The following is a 26886-nucleotide window of genomic DNA, read 5'->3' on the forward strand; positions in this document are numbered from 1 at the left end:
GGGGCAGGAAGGACATTTCCATGAAGCTGTGGGTCCCCCTAAAGCTGGGGCAGGCAGGGAGGGGCTCATCTCTCAAAGTCCCCCTGTGCCCTCGATTCCTCTAACGTGCTCAGTAGGCACAGCTCTGCATGTCCATTCACGGTCCGCAAGTGGTACCCAACATGACCCACCACACAGGCACACACGGTGTCAGTGTGACCACGGTTAATTCTCACGGGGCAGCCTTAAGGGTCCACAAAGCAGTTATTAGGCTTCCCATTTTATAGATGCAGAAACTGAGGCCTGGGGGGGGGGGTAAAGGGACACATCCAGGGTCACTGCATATTGGGAGCGAATGGAACAAGGGACTCAGACCCGTGGCTGACCTCCCTGAATGGAACTGTCCCAAATACACAGGTGTGCTCACTGAAGCCACCCCCTCTCTTCTCCCTTGTTACCGCCTCCCACTCTCCAGAGACTGACGGGTTTTCCACAGCCAATCCCAGCAGCCTGGGAACAGGTGGCAGAGCTCCCAGACTCCCCGGAGTGCAGAATAGAACATGCAGACGAGGCCCTGCCTGCCACCTTCAATGACAGGCTCTCGAGGAAAGCCCTTCTCTGATGAACTGAGGCTATTTATTTCCATCGCAAAAAACTTAACATGCAAATTAGGAAGGGTTTGGTCATCCATCACCTGAAATGGATGGGTCTGAATTTGGCCTTGAGCCCTGGTAACCAGTGTAGGGCGGTCAGGCAGGCGGGGCCCAGGCCCTGGCGGAGGCAGGGAGAGGTGGTCCTCGTCAGAGACACACATGCTTTTCCTCTGGGCTATTCCAATATATGGAAACACTGTCTTCCTTCTTTCTCCCCATGCAGCCAGACTGGAGATCCCAGCCTGTCCTGGGGACACCCCCCCTCCTGCCAAAGATCTTCCTGCACCCTACTCCCTCTTGGCTCTCAGCCAGGACACAGAACCTAATTAGACCTTTACTCAGTTGTGCTCCCAGGTAGGCAAGTGGTCTAGATAGACGTCTGGGGAGCTGGTAATGACCCCTGCTTCTGGGGGCTGCCTTGGTGCCTGACTCCCCCCCCCCATACCTCTCAGAGCCTCTCTCTGGCCCATTCATGGGATTTCTCAATATGGGAGAGTTCAGGAGGCCTCTCCCTGTGTATTTGTCCCTCCTAGAGGAGTTTCTGCCAAGGCCCCCTTTTCTGCTGTCCGACTAATGGCGCACCAGGGTGTCTGTGACATCAAATTTCCACCCACCTAAGGAAGAGGCTTGCTCCCAGCCGGCTGCCCAAGGCCCTGGGGCACAGAGCCTCCTGGGAGTGGGCTTGGAGGAGGGAGAGGCCATTTGTCCTGCACAATGAGGAACAGTAACTGAGATAGTCAATCTCCCCAAGAGAGATGGAGCACAGACCCTGGAAGTCAACCCGCAGCACGTCCAGAAGCTCCAGCCACTGCAGCTGCCCCTTGACCCTGAACCCCTAGGGCACATACAGAGAATGGGGCCCTACCCGAAGGAGCAGGCCCTGCCTCTGGTCAGTTAGCTACTGTGGCCCAGAAACCACCCCAAACTTTAGCGACTTAAATAACCATGATTTCTTACTGCTCTGCTAGTCTCTCCTGGGCCTCTCAGGAGGTCGCCTTGGGCCAGCAGTCAGCTGGGGCAGAGCTGGGCTGGGACAGCTGGGCTGGAGGACCTTTCTCCTCCCGTGGTTTATCTTCTGTGGATGGTGGTCTCAGGGCAGGGATCTGAGAGGGCAAATGTAGAAGCTGCAAGGCTCCTGGGGCCTAGGCTCCAGAATGTTACACCATCTTCCATCAGTGGAAGCACATCACGAGGCCAGCTCAGATCCTGGGGAGGAGCAGACTCCACATCCTGATTGGAGCTGCTATATACTATTAGGGCCATGCTCCGCGGCGTCCCAGCCTGGCAGCCGAGCAGATCACCTTTTCCAGATGGCGGCTCGCCGGTGGGTCCCCAGGGCCTCGTTAACACAGTTCTGTTCTGGGTCCCACACCAGGTGTCTCCTAAGTCAACTCCAAGGGTGACTTTGAAACCCAAAGAGAGTGGGCAGAGGTTGGAGGTGAATCACACTGGACGGAGGCCAGAGAGGTAGAGCAGACAGAGTCGTTCCTGGGGCCAGCTGCCCAGGGGCTGAGCAGATGTGCAGAAGGTGGGGGGGAGGGGATTGGCTCCAGGCCCTGGAGTGCAGGGTGGCTGCCGTCACAGCCCTAGACACCGGATGTCATAGCAGCTGAAGCTCAGGCTCTGCTCCTGGACTGGCCTGCTGGGCAAGGCTTGTTCTACGAGAGTGGGTGTTGGGCCTAGTAGGAGGGGCTGTTAGAAAGGGCTCAGGGCAACGGCCGTTCTCCCAGGACAGTGACTGCGTGAATAGTGACATCAGTAATCCCAGTGGCAGCTACGTTGGTGCTTACCACACCCTTCATTCCAAGGCCCTGGCCTTCTAAGCACTTTACAGCTGTCATTTCATTTCGTTGTTCAGTGTGCCTTCAGGTAGGGACTGTGGTGTGGTGTTAACAGCACAGGATCTGGAGGCAGCCTCTTGCTGCTCTGCCGCCTACTGGCTGTGCGATCTTGGGCACGTGACGGAACCTCTCTGTGCCTTAGTTTCCTCATATTTTTCATCTGCCAAATTTGGATAAAATTAACTCTGACCTCCACAGAGTCATTCATGAGGAGTAACTGCATTATCATATGTAAAGTGCTTAGAACAGTGCCTGGCCAATATATTATTATTATTACTATTATTATTACTCCTCTATTATAAGTAGATGAGGAAATGGAGGCCCAGAGAGATTAAGCAACTTGCTCAAGGTCACACAGCAAGTAAGATGCTCAGATAGTCATTAACCCCCCTTCTCCACCCGCATCCACCGGCCCCTAGTGCAGAGCTACTTAGGCAGAGGGAAGCAGGGTGATGTGACTTGGGGGCCCCTTGGCACTGTGCTTTAGTGGGGTGCTCACAAACTGTGCAAGCGGTCCGCCTGCTCAGGCTTGCTGAGTGCCGCTGCATGTGAGGCAGAGTGTCAGCCACTGAGCGTGATGCAAAAACTAGGAAAGGGAGATAGGAAGCTGAAGAATTAGGAATGAACCCAGCAGGGACCTTCTGTGCTCATGCGGGGACCTCAAACCCTGGCACCCCATAGTGGGGGAAGGTCCGGGATGGAGCTCTGCCAGGTCTGCCATGGAGTGACAAAAACCAGGGCAACACGATGGGTTTTCCTAAAGCTAAATTCATTCAGTGTATACAACTCTCCTTTCCTTTTACTCCTTTGGTGTTAAAAATGTCCTTTTAAAAAATTCACTGAAATCTGCACGACATTTTTTGTTTTGTTCTTGTTGCCTTCGTATCCTTGCTGGTCAAATTAGCGTTCGCCCTACCTGCCCCTAGGTCTGCATGTGGGGATGGACATAGATTTCAGGTGCTCTGTGAAATCTCTGAGTGTTTGCTACACCGTTTGTATGTTTCTCAAGGGGGGAATGAGGTCATGTCACATTTGCCCCCGAAGCCCCCAGCACAGCGCTGGACAGCCAAGACTCTCCCAAAGGGAAACACAGCCCAGAGCTGGGAGCTAGGGGAGGGCTCGGGGGCACACACCTCCCCTGCCTGGACAGCTGAGCCTTGGACTCGGACGGGAGGGATGCAGTGACACCTGAAGCCCTGCCTCAGGTAGCGAGCGAGAGCATCCGCTCTGACCTTGAGCCAGGTCTGCCCAGGCAAGGGCATGGACGTCTCACTGCGCACCCCCACCCTGCCAGGGCTGCCAACAGCAGGCACTGCAACATGGCCAGGGAGGCCTCTTCCCGGCTTTGCTTGGCCTGACCTGCCCGGGCAAGCTGCGGGGGGGCAGGGAGACGGTGCATGTTCCAGCCTTATCAACACTCATTAATCCCACCGACATCTGGCCTGGGGAGATCAGGAGCCCGGTGAAGACCAGAGAGCAGGACTCAGCCGGGCAGGACGCTCGGGCCAGCTGGACAGAGCTTGGCAGGGTCCACACTGCCACCCACGCTGCCACCCGGTGCACCACCCCCAAGTAGATGCTCCCTGTGCACACCCACCCCCCTCCTTGGTATTAATTAGCGATTATCCTTTGTGGTAATTAAAGGGGCCTTGACAAAGTCGTTCCTGCTCCCAGATTAGCAAGCCTTCGCTCCCTTCTGCTCCCTGCACATCAGCGGTGCCAAGGGGCCGGGTGTTGAACTCTCCGCTGCTGCCTTGCCGGGGTGGGGTGGGGGGCGTGGCAGGAAGGGGTGGCCTGGGAGTGGAGCCGGGTTTCTGAGCAGGATACGGCAGCGGCAGTAACGTCTCCATCTGAACGTAAGGAGCTGATGACTGATGACTCCACGGTGCCATGGGGACGACTGTCTTGCTGGTATTGTTGTTATTGTTATTACTCTGATACCCGGAGCCTGATACACTGCCTGACATGTTGTAGGCACTCCAGTCCGAGTCGAACGGTCAATAACAGCAGTAACCCCATGAGGTCATGCTCCCTGCGAGCATGCCGGAGGTCAGGCGCTGCGCCGAGAGCTCCGCCGTCAGTTCTGCTATAACATGCGACATAAGCCTTGGTAGGAATCACCACACTATGCAGAATCGCACAATAAAATCCACAAGGCTAATGGGGGAAATGGGGTGAGGGAACAGCAGTCAAAACCTTCATCCGAGACACTTCATAGAGATGACCACGTGGGTCTGCGCATATCCAGTGGCTCGGAAATGCATAAACACGATAAACAGGGCCCTTTGCCTTGGGAAGGGCCTGGAATTTGTTTGTGGACGTGGGCACAGGAGGGTCGCGGCCTGTGAGTGGTTGTGAAGGGTGGAAAGAGAGAAGTCTGAAATCAGACGGAGAGAGGTCAGACCAGGTGCGGACGGGTGAGCTCATAACGGGGGTGTAACTGCGGCTCCAGTCAGCTGAGTGCGGTTTTCCGAGTTTACCGAGTGTTTCTTGAGGACAAAATCACCCACAAGCAAAAGAAAAACTGGCGCTGGGCACAGATCGTCCTCTAAATATATTAATTGCATTGGAACAAAAGCATGAGCACAAAGCCGCCTGAACGGGTATTTTCTATAAGGCACCGCCCTTGTCCTGTAAATTGTACAGAGGGAGTGCCCGAGGCTTAACGAGGCCCAGCCCTTTGTAAGGTCACGTGCTGAGCGAGTGGGCAGCTGGGACTGCAGCAGACCTGAGGCCGGAGCAGTGCTCCTGAGACGATTGGTCTGCCCTGGCCAGTGTGGCTCAGTGATTAGGACGTCGGCCCTCAGACTGAAGGATCGCGGGTATGATTCTGGTCAAGGGCGCGTACCTGGGTTGCAGGTTCGATCCCCGGCCCCGGTTGGGACTCCTGCGGGAGGCAACCAACTGATGTGTCTTTCTCACGTTGATGTTTCTCTCTCCCCCCCACCTCCCTCCCTCCCTCCCTTCTACTCTCTCTAAAAAGCAATGGAAAAATATCCTTGAGTGAGGATTAAAATAAATTTATTTTTTTTAGAAAAAGATTATTGTTCTGTGGGATCACAGTCAGAATCAGTCTCAGACGGGGCGGCGCTTTGCTTGCTCAGCCCCATCGTTGCTCCCCGGCCTCCGCCTCCTGGCTTTGGCCGCCTCTGCTTCGCTCTGAGCCCTGTAACCAGCAGCGGACGCCTGCTTGTCGCACCGGGGCCAGCGGGCGCGCTCTGGAAAGGGCCCGGTACCGGTGACGGCGCTTCCCGGGCCGTCCAGTCCGCTGCGACATTTCCGCCCCGGGTTACGGAGCGAGAGCCGCCGAGGCGCAGTCCGTGAGCGAGCTGGCTGGCTTCCAGTGCACCTTTATTCATGGACGTGGAAATTTGAATTTCATACCACTTTCACCTGTCGTGAAACATCACTCATCTTTCAATTTTGTTCAACAATTTAAAGATATGAAAACCGTTTGTAGTCTATCTTGCCGAACGACAGAGGGTGGGACGTAGACTGGGACGAGGTTTGGGCTGCAGTTGGCCCACGTCTGTTTTACGCCCCCGCTTAAGCCCCTCCACGTGTTCCCAGAGTCCTTAAGAAAAAGCCCAAACTCTTCAGTCCCGTGCACAGGCCCTGTGGAGACTGGTGCCAGCCGCGAGGCCAGCCTCTCCCCTGGCCAGTGGCACATGTAGTGACTCTCAGAATAGTTCTTTCTCCGATATGTACCCCTCACCCTGGCACCCTGACTCACCCTCCGATCCTACCTTGGACAGCGCCTCCTCCTCAAAGCCTCTGTCCTCTGCCCCCCAGCCCCCCCACGCACACCTCCCCCTGCACGAACACGCCCCTGGGTCTCATCAGCTCCTGGTCTGCCACCTTGAGGCATGGCTGGAATCCCCAGATGCCCCAGGTCCCCACTTCCCCCAAATCAGCAGGGCCCCTGGCATTGCAGGACCCCAGGCCGCGGTGCAGGGAAAGGGTCCTCCCTGGCGCTCCCTCTCCCCGGGGAAGGCCTAGTTAGGGACTGCTCTCTGGGGCTGAGACCTTTCAAGGCAGCCTCTCTCCCCGCCACACACACCTGGCAGACCTGGGAGGGCCTGGAGATAGCGAACGGATTAGGCTGCGCCCCCCACCACCACGATCGGGGCACAAAGCACAAGCAACTGGGCTCCTCGAGGCCAGATTCCCACGCGGCCTCTTTAGGGGCTTGTTTTAATTTGCTTTCTTTCTGATCCACCTCAGCATGAAAAGGGTCCTGAGGCATTTCAGGAAGGTGGCAGGAGACAGGACAAAGGAGCCTCTCATCCTTCCCCAGAGGTGGAGGAAGCAGGGAGCCCTGGGGGAGACTCCAGAGCTTCCTTGTAAGCAAAATAAGAGGCGACACTTTTTCTTGCCTTGTAGTTTGTTCTTTTTCTTCCTTTTTTAAAAATAACCACACTGCCCCCCACCCCCCAACCCCCAGGATTTCTTCTTTTTCAGCCACTTAAAAAAAAAAAATCCAAAGGGAACCAGCTTCAAGTTTTAACTCCTTGCACCCTGGACAGGCTTTGCCTTGTCAGTCTCTCCATTCCTTTCTGCTCCTAGTAATAAAATGTCACATCCCACGTCACTCTTCCCTTTTCAGAATGATCCCAAGAGCTCATGACTGTTGTCTCGGAGGGGACCCTGTGCCAGGGCAAAGACTGGGCAGCTCCCCGGGGGCATCTCTCTGGGATGTGAGAACTGCCTGCTGCCCGCTGAGCAGACAGGACCCCAGAACAGGTCAGGGCATGCGTGGGAGGGGACGTGCTGGAGTCAGATGGGCCTGAAATTGAATTTCACTTTACTGCCCTGGAGCTGGGTGACCTCAGGCAACTTGCTTAAACTTTCTGAGCCAAGGTCCCCTGGCTATAAAATGGCTAGGAGTCCCTTCCTCCCACAGTAAATGTGGGGATGAACCATGACTATGTGTTTGCTCCAAACCCAAGGCTGGTATTATTATCAGGGGGAGGATCCCAGCAGTGACAGTCCCACCTGCCCCTCAGCTTCCTCCCAGGCCTCCCTCCTCCCCATCTGTCTTCTCACCCAGAGTCTAGGGGAAGCACCCTGCTGATGGAAATCCTCAATGAAGCTCTTTTTCTTGCTCACTGAGAGCAATTAATTGGTCTGGAAGGTCACAGGGCAGAGAGACGCCTGCCCCCAGCCAACTAGCCAGGGTTGTCACAGTGTTATCAGCCCCAGCTCATTAACACCAATGTCCCTCTCATTGACCACAGGCCCCAGGATCAATCAGAGCCTCATAGGTTCTCCCAGGGGAGCAGGGGGGCTCTGGGCCACCCACGGGGGGGGGGGGCAGCAGGGAGGCTGGGGCAGGGAAGGGAGGCCCTGCAGCATCTCTTCTGCTTCTGAAGCCATCCATCAGGTGATGGTACAAGCCCCCAGGCTGAGTCTTGGCTGAGTAGCTGCCTTCAGGTGATTCTGCATCCAGCCAGCTCAGCCCTGTAGCCACCTGCTTCTGAAGGGTCTCAGACAATGGGCGGCATCCGTCCTCACCCCCCATCCCACTCATCCCTCCCACATTGTCGAGGCTTTTCCTGCCCTGGCTTCTCCCCAGCCTGGAGGAAACCTGGCTGTATGAGCTTCTCACAATCACTGTAACAACCACCAACTTAGTGACTGGTGGTCACTAAGAGGGAAAGCTCAACATTCCAGGGATGGTATCAAACAGAACAGTTTAGCTCTGTCTCTGATCCCTCCATCCCTGATCCCCTTCCATCCATCACCAAAGTCCCCTGAAGGGTTTTCCTGATCAGCCAAGCTCCTTCCTCCCGGGTCTCCCCTGTGACTAGACTGGCCAGCACTTAGCAACGGCTTCTCTGTGCCATCCCAGGCCAAACCCCTCGGCCCTGCTCAGAAGCACCTGTCCCCTCCATCATTCACAGTGTCAGGGGAGAGTGGGGTGCTCAAAACTGCCCTTCAGAGCAAACCCCAGGAATGAGAGACCCCACACTGCTGGGTACTTATCCAGTTGAGGTCCATCTTCTCTGTGGACTAGACTGTCCCAGCATACCAGGTACTCATTGGTTGGGTCACCTGGGCAAGGTACTTAGTCACTCCAAGCCCGTCTTCTCATCTGTAAACTGTGGTTTCTATTAGCACAAGTCTCCCACGGCATCGTGAGAATTAACTGAGTTGATGTATGTTAAAGTTCTTAGAAGAGTACATTTCTTATGCTACTAATAATTATGTTAATTATATAATGGTACATTATTATTATTATTTATTACCTGGTTCGTGTACTTTTCACTTTAAATCACCCTGGATGGTCTCACCTCCTTTCCTGAGGAACCTGTGCCAAAGCAAACCCACAGTGCAGCACCCATTTCCAGCCTGTCACCACCCCAGTGGCCAGTTCTTGGGGCGCCAGCTGTCCCCTACTACAGGAGGGGGTGAGGTAGCGGTGTGTGTGCCCGAAGGTGTCTGAGGACACAGGCACACATGGGCGTGCACATACCTGGGCCTGCTGCCTCTCCTGCCTGTCACCCTAAAGGCTGTGGGAAGATGGAAGGAAGCCTGAGTTCCCAGGGCTCAGCTGCCTGCCAGTCCCCGCAGCCTGCGCTGGCCTTGGCTGTCTGCAGTGACACCTGCGGGCCTCACACAGAGGACCCCGCTGGCCCCCGGTGGACATGGAGGCCCAGCTGTCTCCCCTCCCAGGGCACCGTTCACTAGAGAAGAGGCTTGGCAGGTGGCTGGCAGAGAGCCTCAGTGATGGAGCCTGGGGAAGGGACACGGGTGGGGGTCTGTCCCCCCAAGTCCCAGGGCTACCCTTTCCCTGCCCTTCCAGCCTCCCTGCCCTATGTGGGCCTTTGGAAAGAAAAGCCTTAGGACCAAGAGTTCGGTGGTGATTAGAAATCTCTGTCCCGGAGGACCACCTAGAACCTAGGAAATGTGGTGTGGGTGGGAGAGTATGTGTGGCTGTGACTGGCCACCTGTCTCTCTCGAGTGCATCTGAATGAGGCGGCACAGAGAGCCTGCATGCCATGGCCACGGGGCAAGAGGGAGTGTCTGGAACCAGGCAAGGCGGACCTCGGGGTGGGAGTGGCCATGGACATGTGTTCACCCTAGGAGTGTTGCCCAAGTACATGAGTGTGTGTTTATGTGGAGATTGTGTGCATGCATGTGAGCATACATGTGTATGTGTGTACACAACCCTGGGCCTCTGCATGAGTGTGCACACATGCATGTGGGTGAGCATGCACAAGTGTGTGCACATGTGTGTGCATGCACATTAGGGTGTGTGCATGAATGTGGTGGCTGTGCACACACGGATGCATGATTGCATGTGAGTTTGTGTGTGGGTGGATTGCATGAGTGTACATGTGTGTATACAACTTTGTACGTGTGTGCATGGATGTGCATGCATATGGGTTTATAAAGAGTGTGCACATGGGCAGGAACATATGAAAGTGCATGAGTCTGTATGCACAAGTGTGTGTATATGTGCATGTGTACACAGGTGGGTGTGTGCAGGTGTGTACCCATGTGATTGTACACACACCCCCTTCCTCCGTGTGAGCATCTACATGCATCTCCGGGCACCTGATTTATTAACGAGGACAATACAAGGAGAGCGTGCCTATTATTTCTGGTGTCCGCATCAGCTCCTGACAGCTTCGTGGAATTGAAATATCTTATTTAATGCGACTAAGAATCATTTTAAATATCAACTCTGACGCTCAAGGACTCGAACCAAAAAGGGCATTGTGTGTTTCCCGGTGCTGGAGAAGATGCCACATTTGTTAGGTGGCGATTGTCTCCCCGGCCTGTCTCACGTCTAAAAATCCAATTATCCATCCTGGCTCTTTTCTGTGTTGTCGTCGCCATGTCCCCTCCACCCTGAGCCCATCTCTCCATCTCTGAGCTGAGGAGACCAAGCCAGCAGGGTCTCGTGGGTTAAATCGGGACACCCTGTGATGGGGTAGAGAGAACAGATCCTCGGGGTGCCTCCCTGTCATCCCAGCCCGGCCCCAGCCCGGCCCCCAGGCTCTCCCCACCGCCTGCTGCCTGTGACCATCTCACTGGGGAAAGCAAAGCTTCCAGCCTCTGAGAGACTCCTGGCTCCTCCGCAGCTGTCAGAGAGCCCGGGGAAGCTCTAAGTGCAGTTGTGGAAAGAGTCCCAAGGCATCTTGTCACAGGCACAAAGCAGGGAGCCAAACAGCACTAGAGGAGGCCCTGCCTCCTGCTTAAAAGTGGGGGGATGATGCATTTGCATGAAGAAATTCTGAGAAGAGACTCGAGAAGCTAATAACAGTGGTTTACTTGGTGTGTTGGGAGCTGGGAAGACCGGGCAGTGGGGGGACTGGGATGGGAGACAGTCATTGGGCACCTCCTCTTTTCCTCTTTGAGCTTTGAACCTTGTGAAGGTATTTTCTATAATAAATCAGCAAATAAGCGATCCTAGAGGTGGGTGAATCCAGGTGCTCACCAGCCCCCAGGGCCATGCCCTGGAGACTGTTCCTCATTGGATGGGAAACGGGGTTGCAGAGAGAGGTGCCTCTTGCCCTGTCCCTCACCCCATTACCTTCCACTCCCCACCAGTGACTCATACACTTGCTCCCTCGTTTGACAGGCATTTGTGCAGCACCTGCCATGTGCCAGGCACTTAGGTCCTCTTGCATTGCTCACATAAAAGGCAACCATCCTTGTGCCCATTTTTCAGATGGAAAAACTGAAGCTTGCAAGGTTCCATAACGTGCCCAGGCCTCACTCCTAAGAAGGAGCCAGACGTAAAGTGAAGTCTAAATGTCTCTGAGTCAGAAGCCCCAGCACTTTCTCCAATGTTCCCTTGTGGCCAGATCAGGGGTGAGCCCTGTGCCCAGAGAGGCGGGGCTTATTCGGGGCCCTGCCAGGCCAGCAACCACAGGTGGGTGGGGCAGCTAGAGCTGCGGGCTGAGTGTGTCCCCAGGGTGGGAGGGAGCTCGGCTGGGATAATGAGGCCTGTTACTGTCATTATCAAGGATGCTCACAGCAAATTGAGATGCTGGCCAGCTGCCTGCGCCGCCCACCTGGGAGGCAGGGGGACGAAAGCTGCAATTTGGGTGGAGCAAAGCTGCTTTCCCTGCTCGGAAAGCAGTGACAGAACCGTTCCTTTAAATAATGTTGCCTACAAGCCAGAAATAGGTCTCCCAGGCAAGGAGCGCCAGAGGTGGCCCAGGGAGAGGAGGCGGAGGAGCAGAGAGGAGAACCTGCCATTAACTAAAGGGCAGGGGAACCGAGGGGAAGCCCTGAGCTGGCCCAGCCTGGGGGGGGGGGGGGCCTGCAGCCAGCTGGCCTTCCTCAGAGCCCCAGGTGCAGCCTGGGGGGTTCTGGCTGAAGCACATGGCTGCAGAGCCTTCTGCGGAAATGTACTTTTATTAAAGTTTAAAATTCACCACACATCACTGACATCGGCAAACAAACCCAGACCCAACGAGTCCCCGGTGTCCTTTTTATAATGTATACTTAAATTACATGCTCGAAGCGCATTTTTTAACTTTATTTTTAAAATAAAACCGATATATACGTACGATAAAGAAAACTCGGATGGCATAGAAAGACGTAAAATCAAAAAAGTAGAAGTTCCCCTCCCCACCCCCGATACTTCTCCCAAAAGGGAGATAACACAGACCAGAGGATCCATCTCAAAAACATAGCATGTACCTGCTGGAGTGTATGCGTGGTTATGTGTGTACAGATATGTGCTATTTCTGTTTACCCACATGGTGTCATACCATTGACACTATTCTTTGACTTTTTTTGGTCCACAAACTCAAATTGCTTTTATTGGGTCAATTTGCATGGTCCTAAACATTAAACTAGGGTTTGGTCACCTGTTTCAATAAACAACAACTTCGCAGGAGTGTCGAGAAGACATCGCCGCGCTTGCCCCTAACGCTCAGCTGCGATGTTGTTTAGCTTATCACTTCCCCGTGTTTCTGTTTCCATAAACATCCGCCTTCTCCGGCTTCCTTGCCAAGCTCCGCGTCCTGGAGACCGTTCCATCCCCTTCCACACAGGTGTCCCCTTGCAGCCTGTGGCTGCGGCCTCCAGTGATCCGGCCCATTCTCGATGGTCGTTACGTGGCTTCGAGGGTTCGTTTGTACGTCTCTACAGTGAACATCCTTGTACCTATTTTTTTGCCACATTTTTGCAAGTATATCTAAAAGGCCGGCTCCCGGGAGTGTAACCTCTGGGTCAAAAGGCTTGCGTAGTCCCATTTTGCAGGTTTTGTCCCAAAGGCTAGACCGATTTACACTTCCACCTGCCGGTCTGCTCGTCTGCCTCCCCTCCCCGCGCTCTTGCCAGCACGGGGTGTGATCGCACATGAGGATCTTCTGCAGTCTGATATGTCATCACGGTTTTGATTGGCTTGTGTTTGGTGGTGACAGAGGTTGAGCATCTTTTTTGTCAGTGTGTTGGCCATTTCTGTTCATTTTCCTCTCCCTGGTGCGATTTAATAAAATCCAGTTCCATTTCCAAAGATAGAGAGCTTTTCTAGCCAATCTCTCCCTCCATCTTCCCTCTCGGGTCACCCCATCGCTTTCAAGGCCCAAAGCTGCCCCCGCTCCCCGCAGGAGAGAGAGGACAGAGACGGGAGAGCTTGTGAGGGGCTCAAGGATGGGTTTGAGGAGAATGGGACATTTGCCAGAGCTGGGCGCCCGCTATCTCCCCATCTTCACGCTTACGCAGTAAGGAAGAACAGATAAGAGCTGCAGCTGGTGGCAGAGATAAGAGGCTTGGGCAGCCAGAATGTTCTAGATAATGCTGCAGAGCCAGAGTGAGCTGGGGCTTATGCAATCCCAGGACAGCAGGTGGGGCCATTGGGCACCGTGGCAGTGCTGAGCTGGTCAGCAGCTGGGCTTGGAGTCAGAAGGCTCCGTGGGACCCTGGCCTGGCCCCCTGCTACCTGTAAGACCGCAGGTCGGTGACGAGCTATTTCCAAACCCCAATTTCCTCACCTCTAAAGTGGGGGTAGCCCCCTCCGTGGGATTAGCATGGAGATTGAAGGAAAGGCTCTCGAATTCAGACCCAGGACCATCTGCACCTGTCCAGGTAAAATGAGAAAAGTGGAGCGAGTGTAGGGGCTTTGCATAAAATTTGTTTAAAACTTGCTCAAATGGCTTTTATGCTGAGATTACATTTCTTTTTTGTGATCTCAGAAATGTCCTTTATAAATAAATTGCTGACCATTTCTATTTATTTTTCTCTCCCTGCCTAGCACTTTTAAATATTATCTCTCTCTTTTTTTAGTGTTTTGTTGCCTGATTTTTTTGTCTGTTTGCTTTTTGGTTGGCTGGTTTTAATGATCTTACTTGGCAAAATAAAAAATTGACAGTCTTATGTCAACCCCCATTTTTTTAAGTGTCACTGGTCCATGATATCCATGGGAACTGCTGTGTGAAGTGAAGAAATGTATGGAAGTACTTAATACAGCATCATTATTGTGAGATGACACTGGTGATGATGAGGATGGTGATGGGCCCCAACTGGAATTCATGTAAAAGTAAACTTGGCAACTCCTGGGAATGAGGTGTCTCTGTCCCAGGGTTGCCACAGCCTAGGGGCAGGTGGCAGTGAGCTTATCCACCAAGTCAGCTGGTCAACCCCTAGGAGACCCAAGCACAGGGGAGATATCCTAGGCACAAGCCCCTTGACTCATGAGGTCTGTGCCGGGCCATTCATTCCCCAGCGATAGGAAAGGTGGTCCCAGAGGAGGTGCCAGGGGAACTAAGCCCTCCAGACCAGAGAGCATCGCCTGCCCATGTCTCAGTGCCTGGCCTCCTCCCTGCTTCTCAGCCAGGTAGGCTCCCCGCTCTCCTGCTCTCCAGCAGCCTTTCCCCCAACACCAGACTCTGCTGCAATTTGGGCCAGACACGTGCTCCCAGAGCCGGCTCCCCAGGGGCCTTCTCAGATTCGTGCGTCCTGGCCCCAGAGCCCCATGCACAGAAAGCCAACCTGTCCTGCTCAGAAGGCTCTGCTTGTCCCTCTGCAAAGCTGCAGTGGTGTTGCCTATAACTTTAAGGATAGAATGATGCAAAGCATTTGGGGAAACGTAAATTTCCCTGCATCTGTCACCTCCATCCGTTTCAGTGAATATTACAGCAGTCCCATGCCTGGCCAGAATAAAACGCCCCACCCTTCTCAGTCATGTGAGTCACAAGAATGGGAGGACAGGAGCCTCCAACAGACCTGAGACCGTGCTGGGAGGCCTGGCCATGGCCAAGGTCAAGGGCTCCAACAGAGCACCTCCCAACCTTGGGAAAGTGTAGGCTGCTTCCTGAACACCTGAGTAAATTGCCTTTGGGTGGGACTCTCCCGTTGCTAAAGACCTTTCTGTGACCCCATGACGTGGCCAGAGAGTCAAGAGTGTCCAGCTGCTCTTCATACTGGAGGAGGGTGATGTGGTGACCTCTGCCCTCTGACCCCCGTCTGGCCTGTGCATACCTGCAAGTGCCTGCTTGCTCACTGGCTGTCTCGTCTGCCCCCAGGTACATGATCACCAGCCTGGACCGCACCCACGCTGGCTTCTACCGCTGCATCGTGCGTAACCGGATGGGCGCCCTGCTGCAGAGGCAGACCGAGGTGCAGGTGGCCTGTGAGTACAAGGGTGACGGGGCAGGGTGGGCGTGAAGCAGGAGAGGGGCTGCAGGGTCCTCACCCACCGGCCGCACTCCGTCTGTGCTCATGGGGTGCTCATGGTGGTCCGTCCTGCTTATCCCGGCCAGTACTCTCGTTCTGCAATTGATGGAACCAAGGCCCGGGAGGTGTCGGGAGCTCTCAGGGACACACAGCTGATGAATGACACACGTCAGCTGGCTCTGAGTTCAGCACTCTTTAAACAGAACTAGCTGCTTTGTTTTTTAGAAGGAGGCCCCGTCACCTGCTTCAAGAGTCTCCTCTGGAGTTGGCCTCACACTTGGGGCATCTTCCAAGTGGCCAACCTGAACCTCTCTTGGCCTACTTCCTGGGGCCCCCCATAACCATAACTTTCCCATCCTCCGACTCGCTCAGCCCTGGAGATGTCTTGGCGCAGGGTCCTCACCATCTTCAGAGGACATTGGGAGGTGCCTCACGGTGGGCACCGTAACCCTAAGAGGGGAGGGCCTGGCAGGCAGAGGGTAAAGTAGGTGACCCTCACCCAGCCTTTGGGGTAACAACCTTCTCCCAAGTGCCCCCACCCCCAAAGGATGGATGGGAAAGGAAAGGCAGCTTCAGAAGAGCCCAAGGGCATCTTGGGGCCCAGGACCCCAGAGCACCAGGCACCACCCTCCCCTGCAACTCAGTTTCCCTTCCCTGTCCTGCCCCTCACCCTGAAATAGCTGCCATGTGCCAGAAATGGGCCTTCTGTGGGCTGTTTTACGCTGGGTGTCTTAGGGGAGAGGTCCAGGGTCACATAGTGGGACATGGGCATGTGGGAAGCCATAGTGAGCCCTGAATTTTTTTTAGAAAAGGTAAACCACTCATCCGGAGCCATGGGGGCTTGCCTCGGACTTAGCACAGAAGAGAGCTTTCCACCTGGAGAGAAATGGGAGAGAGAATCCTAATAGGAAGCCTCTAGTGAGGCGAAGAGTGTTTATAATAATTATAGAAAACAACTGTAATCAGAAGTGGAGGACAGCTTGTCCCCATAAATCAGCACTAAAGGCAGCTCGACTCACTCCAGGAGCGGAAAAGCCCTGAATTCAAGTGACGGATCAGGGCCACTGTCGGGGGGTGGCTGGAGGACTCCCTCGGGGAGTCCAGCGGGGCAGCAGCAGCCGTGAGGCGGTCTCCAGAGAGACCGCCCATGGGAGTGTGTGCACACGTGCATGCAAGTGTGGGTGCACTGGTGTGGGTTCGTGCATGTGTGTGTGCAGATGTGCCTGGCTGGGCTGGTCTGCCTCTTTGCCCGCCTATGTATTGGTGAGAACATGTACCTGTGTGTGCACATGTGTGTGGAGTTGGAAATGCCATCCAGGACCCAAGTCGGTCCCGGCTGTCATGGGGAGTGTTTTCCAGTCCCTTGGTTCATAAGAGACAACAGGAACTTTCTGGAGTTGAGAGCCCCTGGGATGACAGTCTCCTCCTGGCTGGCTCCGCTGGTCAAAAAGAGAAAGGAAGGGCCCTGGTGGTGCCTCAGTTGGTTGGAACATTATCCCGGCGCCAAAAGGTTTCGGGTTCGATTCTCAGTGGGGGTGCGTATGGGAGATGACCAATCGATGTTTCTCGGGTAAGGACCCAGGTGCTGTAAGCTGGGCTCAGACGGACCGGACTCCAGCCTGGATGACACTGGGGCCGAGGGTTCTTTCTCCTCCCCGCGAGGCCCACGGGACAGGCGCCCTGGAGTAACCCGCCCGCCCTTTCTCCCGCCCGCCTTCCCAGGTTCATCCCAGCGGCCCCCCTGCACTCCAGGGCTGGGGTGAGGGTGAGACAAGTGAGGTGTGGGCGATGCACAGCTTCCTCTCGGGCGCTCACCGCGCTGCAGGGCCCGGGAGTGGGGCCTCACTCACCCGGCCCAGCCCGGGGCCTCTCCCGGCTCTGTGTCCCACAGTCCTCCCGCAGCGGCCTGTCTGTCCGTCTGTCTCTCACCCGCTCACACAGATGCGCATGGTTCTGAGGGTGGGTGGGATGAGTCCTGGGCAGTCTCCACCTCCGGCTCCGCCTGACTGCTGCCCTTGGGGCTCTTTCCCGAGCAGCCAGGCCGGCCCCACCCTGGGCTCCACCCCCTTCGCACAGAGACTGGGAATTGGGTTCTAATGAGAAATTAATAAGGCAGCTGTGCTAACAACTAATGATAATAGCAAAGTCATTACAAAAAGATTCTTTACATGTTTTTAATTACAGCAATTAAGGGGAAGTCAATAAAACTTCATTCCCCTCCCCATCTCCCTTCCTGTCCCCATGCGGAATCTCTTCTTTGTTTTTTTAAAGTCACCATAAATTCCTGGCCTGCGACAAGTGGGCCGAGTGGCCCGGTGGGTTGGGAGAGCCTTCCTGAGCCGACAGCTCCCCTCTGGCCGCCGGTCGTCCGCATCCAGATCCTGTGGGCACTTCTGTGTTCTAGTCGCCTGGGCGACTTCCCGACCCCGCTGGCGGTTGGCTCAGACGTGGAGCCCCAGCCCCAGCCCCGAACCTGCCCACTCTATGCAGGGCAAAGGGTCCCCACTCCATGGGGAGCCAGTCTGCTCCCCGTAATACTGGGGGCTCAGTCACCTCTACAAAATGGGACTTCAGGGCATCAAGCCTGTTGTTAGGTGGGCTGGCGTCGATGCCCAGAATGTCACCAATGGACTCGTTTTTCTTCTCAGCCCGGGTGTGACTGTGGAATACTTAGGGGGCCGTGCTGTGGTTCAGGATAACATCATCGTGTCTTTCCCGAGCCCCCATTTTACCTGAGCGTTTAATCCACTCGGGAAACAGCTGTGGCTGCCCGCCCACTGCGTGCCAAGCTCTGTCTGGGCAGTGAGGATACGGGGCAAAACCAAGGCACGTACTCTGGAGAGTCTCCTAGCTGCAGGAGCCAGAGGAGCTGCACCAGACAGTTCTTAGCCCGCAGCCAACGCCGGACACCAACCCAGCCTGCCCTACGGCAGCGTGCGCTGTCTCGATCCACGGGCGTCCATGCAGCTGTGAAAGTGACTAAACTAAGTGCAGGGACATAGGTGGGGCTCCAAAAATATGTTGCACAAAAAAGCAAACCACAGTAGATGGCATGCAGAATGATCCCAGGTACAAAGGGCTTAGAACCAGACTAAATTAGCCCTAAATTGTTTGCGGATGTGTCTGTATGTGGTGAAACTTCCACGGGGGAGCGGAGGGGGAGCAATGGCATGATTGACGCCGCGTTCAGGATGGCAGTTACCTCCGGAGAGGGAGGCGTGCGGTGGGGGAGGGGCGAGGCTTATTAGAGTTCTGGTCCTGGCGCTGGTGCTGGGTACCTGAGTGTTTGTTCTAGTTTTCTTTAAACTATGCCTATAATTATATTCGTTCTTTTGTGTGTAATGACATATTTCATGGTAAAAACTGCTTTAAAAATAAATAAAAGCAGTGACTACATGCTGAAGCAGAATGCCTACTTTACAAGACCTTTTAAGATTATAACAAAGACTTCAGGGATCGTTTGTGAGGCCGCATCCAGCTGTGCCCGGGCCCAGACTTCATTGCTCCCGGGGGATGGGGTGGGGAAGGTGGACGGGCGCTGCAGGGCACAGCAGGGTGTGTTACCAGGCGTGTGCCTGCGAGAGGAAGGGGAGCAGACTCATCCGCTCCTGCCTCAGTGCTCGGGCTTCCCCAGGAGGTCCGGGCCCCAGCCCCTGTCAGAGCACGGCCCTCCTCCCCTCTCGCCTTTCCCCTGCTCAGGCTGGCTGCGTGGACACCCTCTCAGCGGCCCCCCTGCTGCTCCTCAGGACATGCACAGCTGTGCCCAGGGCCCAGGAGCAGGGGCAGGGGGCTCCCTGAGCCGACCCAGGAAGCCCATTTGACAGAGTGAAGTGGAGAGAATGGGAGGGTACTGGGGGCCTGAGAGACACGGTGAGGCTGGGAGATCGTGGGACGGAAAGGAGGAGGACAGTGTCAACTGCAGAACCTGGACCAAGGCCAGCCACCATCCACATGTACACACATACATCCCACCAGGCATAGGTACACACATGCATACATGCATGCATCCCACCATGCGTACATGCACACACATATATGTCCCACCATACATACATACGTACCTGTATCCCACCATACATACACACACATACATTCATACAGACAGATAATTCTCCATGCCTCCATCCCTTCATTCCTCCTCCCTTCCATCCATCCATCCATCCATCCATCCATCCATTTATTCATCCATCCAAACGTCCGTCCATCCATCCACTGAACACACCCATGGCCCTGCCCTGCTCGCACTCTTCTGTTTTCTCCAACTAGCCCTTCTCTCCGACCACCCAGCCTTCACATCATCTCTTCCCTCTGGACCATCAGCCCCCCAACGCTCGTGCGCGCGCGCACACACACACGCACACACACAGGCTTAGCTAACTCCTGCTCTTTAGGTACGTCTCCCCTTAAAAGGAGCCTCCCCACCTCCCCATCTACAGTAGGTGCCCCCGCTGCTGCCTCCCACGTAAGGACTCCTCCTAACAGCCATCACGCGTGCCACTGAACGTTTGTCCCTGGGTTGGTTTGCTGATGCCTGTCTTCCTGACCAGACTGGAAGGTCCAAGAGGGCAGGGACCAGTCTTTCTTCAATATTACCACAGATCCTGCCTGGCCCACAGCAGAGGCTCAGTAGGAGCTGTTGCGTGATGGCATTGGGTGAGTTTAGAGAGAAACTACTGTGTGCAGAGCACGGGGCCGGGTATCTTATAGGGGCTTGCTCATGCGTACAGTGGAATATGACTGCCTCTTAAAGCCGATAGTGTAGCAGAATGAGATAAAGACTGTGCATGAAGAATTTTAATGCAGGGATGAGTCACGAGAGAGGCAGAGAGGAAATGCAAACCAGGCCAGGTTTGAGCGCCGGCCCTGCCCAGCACTCACCGCTTAGCACTGGATAAGCCACTCTGTCTCCATGAGCTTTAATTTCCTTACTGACGAAATGGAGCTAATAAAACTGGAGAGAGGAAAAAGAAACACTATTACCATGAAATTGCTTTAAATTGTTCAAATATATCTTCAGAGTTCTGTGAAAAGTTTTTTAAATAGATGAAATTATTGTAAGAACTGGAATCAGTGTGATTTATTGATGCAATTTTTTATAGGCAGAGCCAAGTAATAGCAATTAATCAACAACTAAAAATGTTTGTTTATTAAGGTTGAGCTTCACGTGTTATTATGACGATTGAATGAGACAATGCATGCGAAGTCCACCTCAAAAGAAGCCCAACGTAGGGTCACAGTTCAGCATGTCTTTGTTCTCTAATTGTATTTGGGTTGCGTGGGGTGATCTTTGTTGAAGAGGTTGATGTTTAAGCTAAACTTTGAAAATATCCAGGATTCTAGTATTTTAACACTACAAATAGGTATAATTTTTAACACTTTAACATACTTTTCTAGTTTCTACGGCCGCATAACAACTTAGCCCAAAACATAATGGTGTATAGCACTCATTTCTTATGCTCACAGATTCTGCAACTCTTGAATCTGGACAGAACACAGTAGGGATAGCTTGTCTCTGCTCTATGATGACTGAGGTCTCAGCTGGAAGACTCAAAGGCCAGGGCTGAAGTCATCTGAGAGTTTGTATGTTCATTCACATGTTTATGTTTATGCTGGCTGCCATGTGGGGACCTCAGTTCCTTCCCACATGAGTCGTTCCCTTGTCTGTGTGGGGTAGATTGAGCTTCCTTCCAACATGGTGGCTGGATTCCAAGCAGGAGCATCTGGAGAGAGGGATCCAGGTGGAAGCTGTCTCCTTTTGATGACCTAGCCTTGAAATTCACACAGCTTCTCTTCCAGCGTATTTATTCATCAGAAGAGCATGTTGGATGGGAGATAAATATGGGTGCTGCCATCTTTGGAAAGATACAGCCTGACACATGCATCTATTCTCATATAACCCCGACTGTAACGTAGGAAGAAGCCACTCTTCTTCCATTTTACAGAAGTAATTAGCCCTGGTCGAGTGGTTCAGTTGATTGTGGTTCGATTCCCAATCAGGAGGGGAGTCTAAGGGGCAGCCAGGTTGGGGGCCCCTGGTTGAAGGAGAGGAAGAAGAGGACATAGTATTCAAGGGGTCAAAGGGGCAAGAGACCAGGTGGCTTAGGACGTGACCCCCTTGGTCATACAGGAAAACAAAGCTAAGGTTTCAATGGTCTGAGCCTATTGCCTACACCCAACACCAGCAAAACCAGGACTTCGGGGGTGAGACCTCAGATTTAGCATTTTTAATTCTAGGTGATTCTTACTGACGTGCAGCCAAGTGTGAGGACAAAGAATGCTTCCCACAGTCTAATAAGGGCACACTTCACCAGGAACCTCGTTAGAAGGCAGGCTCTAGTTCAGCAGGTCTGGGTGGGGCCTGAGACTCTGCATGTCTAGTAGGTGCCCAGGTGGTGCCCAGGCTGCTGGCCCCCTGGCCACACTTTGAGTAGCGGGGATATTAATATTACGTTAATATTCAAGAGTCGTGCTGATCAACCCAAACTCTCCTCCCACTCCCCATCTCCCAGCCTTTGCCGTTAGAATCAGTCCTGCCCTGATCCCAGCAGGCAGGCGGGCAATAAGAAGTGCTCCTACCTGTGTCTCACCTACTCTCTGCCCCCTCCTAGCTGACAGAGCCTCAGATCTGGGAGAAGTGTCCCCTCCTTGTCAGTGAGGCAGGAGTTGGCATGTTTATGAAGGATTATGGTGTTTATGTTCACACATCCACGCAGCCGCACACGCTTCCCACCCAAGGCCTAGGAGGGAAATAGTCTCTACCAGGTGGTATGAGCATCCAGCACCCCACCCACCCTCTTCACCTGCCCACCCGCCCCGCCCCCAAGAGCTCAGGGACCTGGCCCTAAGACACTCCCTTCACCTCACTCCTAAACCCCTGCCCCACTGCAGGGCAGGGCTGGAGGGGCAGCTCTGCCTGACTCCAGAATCTGAGATCTGAGTTCTAATCCTGGCTCTGCCCCTTCCTGGCCACATGTCTTGGGGCAAGTGGGGAACCTCTCTGAGCCCATGGGGCAGTATTTCCATTGTAAAGTGTGTGAAATAGAGACCAGCCTCCATGAATGTGAGATGAATCCTTTGCTTCATGGAGACATATGGGTATAAACGGATGTAAACCCCAAAAGTCCAAGGCAGGGCACTTCCCAGATGGGGCGATGGGGTCATGAGGGGTGGTCTGAGTGTGGTGTCCCCCTGTCCCCTGTTATCCTGTCTGCATTTTCCCTCCACTGTCACCACTCCCCTCCCCGCACCAGGAGGCCACGGACTGCCACTGGCCTGGGCCCTGACCCTGTGTGTGCTCTTCCTCCGCAGACATGGGGAGCTTCGAGGAGGGTGAGAAGCGCCAGAGCATCTCCCACGGAGAAGCCGCTGTCATCCGCGCCCCACGCATCGCCAGCTTCCCGCGGCCACAGGTGACCTGGTTCCGGGACGGCCGCAAGATCCCGCCCAGCAGCCGCATGTGAGCACCCTGCTCTGGGAGGGCTGGAAAGAGGGGCCGTGCCCTGGGAGGGGAGGTTGGGGGCCAAATAAAGCCCCCAAATGCTGAGTGGGGCCCTTTCTGCAGAGGCAGCCTCTCACAGCCCTTCTGGGACATAGCCAGACCGGGGACCTCCCAGACGACAAAGTTTGGTTTACGGGGGCCTTTCTGGGAATGTGCGCGCAAAGACTCGGAGCCAGGACAGCTCGGTCGCCTTCCTGGGGAATCCCGGGCGCTGCCTCCCAGGGCACTTACGGCACCCAGACGGCGCGGCCAGAGGCGCCCTCGCTGTGCTTACGGCCAGGACTCGGGCCAGCAAGGCCGGGGGGCCGGGGGGCGCTGGCATCTCCCTGTGGGGCGCTGGCCCCGGTGTTTCCGCTGTGCGGGTGTGCCCGCGTCCATGGCGTGCCTGGGCTCTGTGTGTCTTGGCCACCGGCAGGAGGTGAGGCAGGGGCCTGGCAGGGAGAGAACACACGGCTCTTTCAGCCCTAACAAAACCCCTCTGTGTGGCCCAAGGCGTCGGCTGGGGCAGCCTGGCTTGTGTGCAGGAGCGAAGGAGCCAGCACCTCCTCGGAGGGCGAGGGCAGAATGTTTCCTCCTGGGACACGCCCGGCCCCCCTGGTCCCCCTCGGGGTCTGGAGCCAGCCCAGGCTTTCCCTTTCCGACTCCACCTCTCCCCTACTCCCAGAAAAGGAGAAAGGCCACCCTGTCCTGGTCTCCTGGGGCAGCAGGTCGACGGCAGGAGGACCTGTCCTGGTCTCTGTAGGAAGCAGGAGCTGAGATGCACAGCTCTCACCTTTGGGGACCAGGTCGTCTAGTGAGAGAAGCATAGTAATCACCACAGTGGCTGTCATTTGTGGGGCATCTGCTATATTCTCAGGTCTGGATGAAGTGCATTGCACACCTCACCCTCCCCTCTGGGACAGGTGCGCCCCTCCAAGGAAGAGACACTGTCTCCTTCCCTTCTCAATCTTCAGAGTGTGGCCTCCAAAAATACCTGTGGAACTAATGACCCTCACAACCACCCTTGGAGGTGGCTGGTTTTATCCCCACTTTACAGACCGTAAAGTAAAGCCCCCAAAGTTTAATGACTTTGCCAAATCTCACCACAGCTGGTTCCAGGCTTGCCGACTCCAGAGTCAGGGCCTTAATTCTGTCTTACAGAGAAATTATGTGAGAAGAGGCTCAGAGATATGGGGAAAAAATGGATAAACTGATTGCACGTGGAAAGAATTGGTCCTGGTAGAGTGACTCTCAACCTGGTGACCTGTTGAAATGATTTGGGACAATTTAAAATATACTGACCTTTAGATCCAACCCCCCCCCCACATTCTGACTTCATTAAATGGGGTGTACCCTGGCATCAGGACTTTTAAGAGCTCCCCAGTGATTCCAATATGGAGCCACAGTTAAGAACCACTGTCCTAGCATGTATCAGTTACCTACAGACATCATAATGCTGCGTAACAAATGGTCCCAGGGACCTGAAACAAGAAGCATTTATTTTTCATAATGAGTCTGCAGATTGGTGATCGAGGCTGGGCTCTCTCACTTGTCCAGGGTTGGCTGGCTATTGACTGATGAGAATGGCCGGGTGACTCACCTGTGTGCCACACGTCCCACCCTCCAGCCAGCTCACCCTAGCACCCTCTCCTGGCACCTTCAGAGGAGCAGGAGAAAAAGCAGAAACAGCTTTTTCAAGCGTCTCCTAACCTCCCATTGACCCAAGAAAGCCACGTGGTACAACTCAGACTCGAGAAGTGGGGAGACTGGCTCCACCTCTTGAGTGAGAGGCCCTGCGAAGTCATGTGGCAGGGGCTGCGGATGCAGAGCGGGGGAAGAATTAGAGCTGAACCCCTGGGTAACAGGTGGCCTCACACTGTGTGAGTCAACATACTCCCTTAAACCTGGTTAAGGTTCAATAAACCAGCAGAGCGTGGTCCGCCGCTAACACGGGTAGTGAGGTTGAATTGCCGAACGCTGTGCCACACCGATGCTGAGACAGGCAGGTGAGCCCTCGCCCCCCCCCAACTCCCTTTCCGAGCGTGTCTCACGTGTCCAAGGGGTATCCCCGAGGGCACCCTGCACGCCCAGCGATTGGCGGGGGCTCCCTGGGATGCTGTGCTGAGAAGGACTCTGAGGCTCATCCAGCCTCAGCGGGGGAGCCAAGAGAGGCTCACGGTGTGTGCCGTGGCTGCGGGAGGGGACACGTGGGCCCCTATCTACTGCACTTGCTGTGACAGTGAAACCCTGCCTCCATCCTCACTCCCACCGTCCCTTTCCTGACACTTTTCCACGTCCTTTTATCACCCCTGGCCTCTGCCCTCACCCCCTCTCCATCCCAGCAGCCCTGGCACAGGGCAGGACGGTCTTAGCAAGCACACACAGGGTCCCCTCCACCGCCTCCCCCCTTCGCCCCACTCCTACCAAACATGATAGCGTGCTGTGCCGATCTTATCTCAGCAATTACAGCGGATTAATACTCAAAACCGGGAAGAAAGGTTCCTGGTAGCAGAGTCTCTGGTGTCAGTTTGCCAGAGATACCTATCTGAGGAGTGCCCTCGGCCAGAGGGTGCGCAGGGCGCTGAGGGCAGCTGTCCACAGGGCGGCGCTCTGCCCGGGCACGAACGGTGCTCAGCAGCACCTCCTCCATTCCCGGTGCTCACTCATGAATAGGGGCGAGATTCTTAACAGACCCGTGCTGGGGGCTTCAGGCATGTTCTGGGATGATTTATTTTATTCTTAATTAAATTATCCATCGGGCACCCATGGAGCCCAGAAAATAGGCTGGCTTAATAGAAGGCGTAGATGCAAGGTGGGGTGGGGCAGACCTAGTAAACTGAATCCAGAGGAGGGTGGCAGAAAATAGAACCCGGCCCCCGCCTGAGAGCTGATCCCCGCCTTCCAGGCCCCTCAAAATGCCGCCAAATGCTCTCAGTGTGGGTGCATCTGGGGGCAGTGGGGTGGAAGCCCTCCTGAGTGCTGCTTGGGAAGTGAGACCCAGGGTGGTTCCAGAACCATCTGTGGAGGGGCTGGTCATCCTGAAAAAGGCTGTGAGACCAGGGACCATTTATAGCCACCTGCTGAGGGCAGAGGGAGGGCAGATCAAAGGCCATTATCACTTCCCAGTGTCTCTGCCTCCTGTTCCACTCCACAGTGAGTACTCCAACCCAGACCCTGTGGGTCCTGGTCCAGACCGCTTCCCTCTGGTGCTAGTTAAAGCAACGCTAGCTGCAGTAGCAGGCAGGCCCCCAAGCCCAGGAACTCAGCAACATAGATGTTTATTTCTTACTCATTTAAAATCCCACCACAGTTGAGGGATGGGAGGGGTGCCCCCTCCACAGTCATTTGGGGACTCTGGTTGGTGGGCACTGTGCCGTCACTGACACGGGCTTCCCAGTTGCTCTGCTCTGACGGCGCAGCATGAACATGGGGATCATGCAGGGGATTCTTGTGCAAGCTGAGACACCCCACAATGTAGCTCAGCCACATTGCCCCACCTGGGTGCAGGGGAGCTGGGAAGGGTGACCCCTGACTTCCCAGCAGCTACCCTACATTGTGGAGGGGGCACCTGAAACTGAAGTGGACAGCGACCATCTCTGCCACCTCCATTTGCCACCCCACCTAGGACAGGGTATCTCAGCCACAACACAATTGGCATTTTGGGCCCGATAAATTCTCGTTGTGTGGTGCATTGTAGGACACTTAGCAGCATCCCTGGCCTCTACCGCTCATTGCTAGTAGCAGCCCCACAGTTGTGACAACCAGAAGTTGTTCAGACATTGCCCAATGTCCCCTGGAGGGCAAAGCCATTCCTGGTTGAGAACCACTGGCCTCGAAGGATCGGTCATAATATAGACAAAATACAGCTAAGAGGAGAGAATGGGGGTGGGGGAATCTTCATGGTCCAGGAGAGAAGGAACCGGAGGTGGAAGCCGCCTTCCCTGGAGGCCAACAGGGGACTCAGGACAGGCAGGTGAACTGCACAGCGGGTCCAGGCCGTGCCCAGTGCGCCCACCCGCCGGAGGCTTCCTTCCGCCTGCTCCCACGGTGCCACGGCAGTGGAAGTGGCCGGGGAGGCGGGAACCCGCGCGGTCCAAGTACATAGCTACTTGTCAGATTGTTCCTGACCTTGGACTGTGTGCCGGGTGGGGGCTGTGTGAGAGGAGGGGGTGCACCTCAGGCCAAATAGCCGGGGCAGAGCAGAAGCAACGACAGGAATCAGAACCCCAGCCTCAGGGCTGGAAGAAGCTCTCACGGGCATGTGCCTCCACCCAGCACAGACGAGGAGACTGAGGCC

General features: G+C 54.9%; 1 protein-coding gene across 2 annotated transcripts in view; it reads left to right on the plus strand.

Annotated features, from left to right (window-relative positions):
* The window catches only part of SDK2 (sidekick cell adhesion molecule 2), a 185181-nt gene that overhangs the window by 89911 nt on the left and 68384 nt on the right, over positions 1-26886 (plus strand). For both annotated transcript variants that reach the window (XM_081162409.1, XM_081162410.1), the window contains exons 3-4: positions 14962-15068; positions 22421-22568. In XM_081162409.1, coding sequence (XP_081018535.1) covers positions 14962-15068; positions 22421-22568 — 255 coding nt within the window. The remainder of the gene's footprint in view (positions 1-14961; positions 15069-22420; positions 22569-26886) is intronic.

The sequence above is a fragment of the Miniopterus schreibersii genome (assembly GCF_964146895.1).
Source record: "Miniopterus schreibersii genome assembly, chromosome: 16".
NCBI lineage: Eukaryota > Metazoa > Chordata > Mammalia > Chiroptera > Miniopteridae > Miniopterus > Miniopterus schreibersii.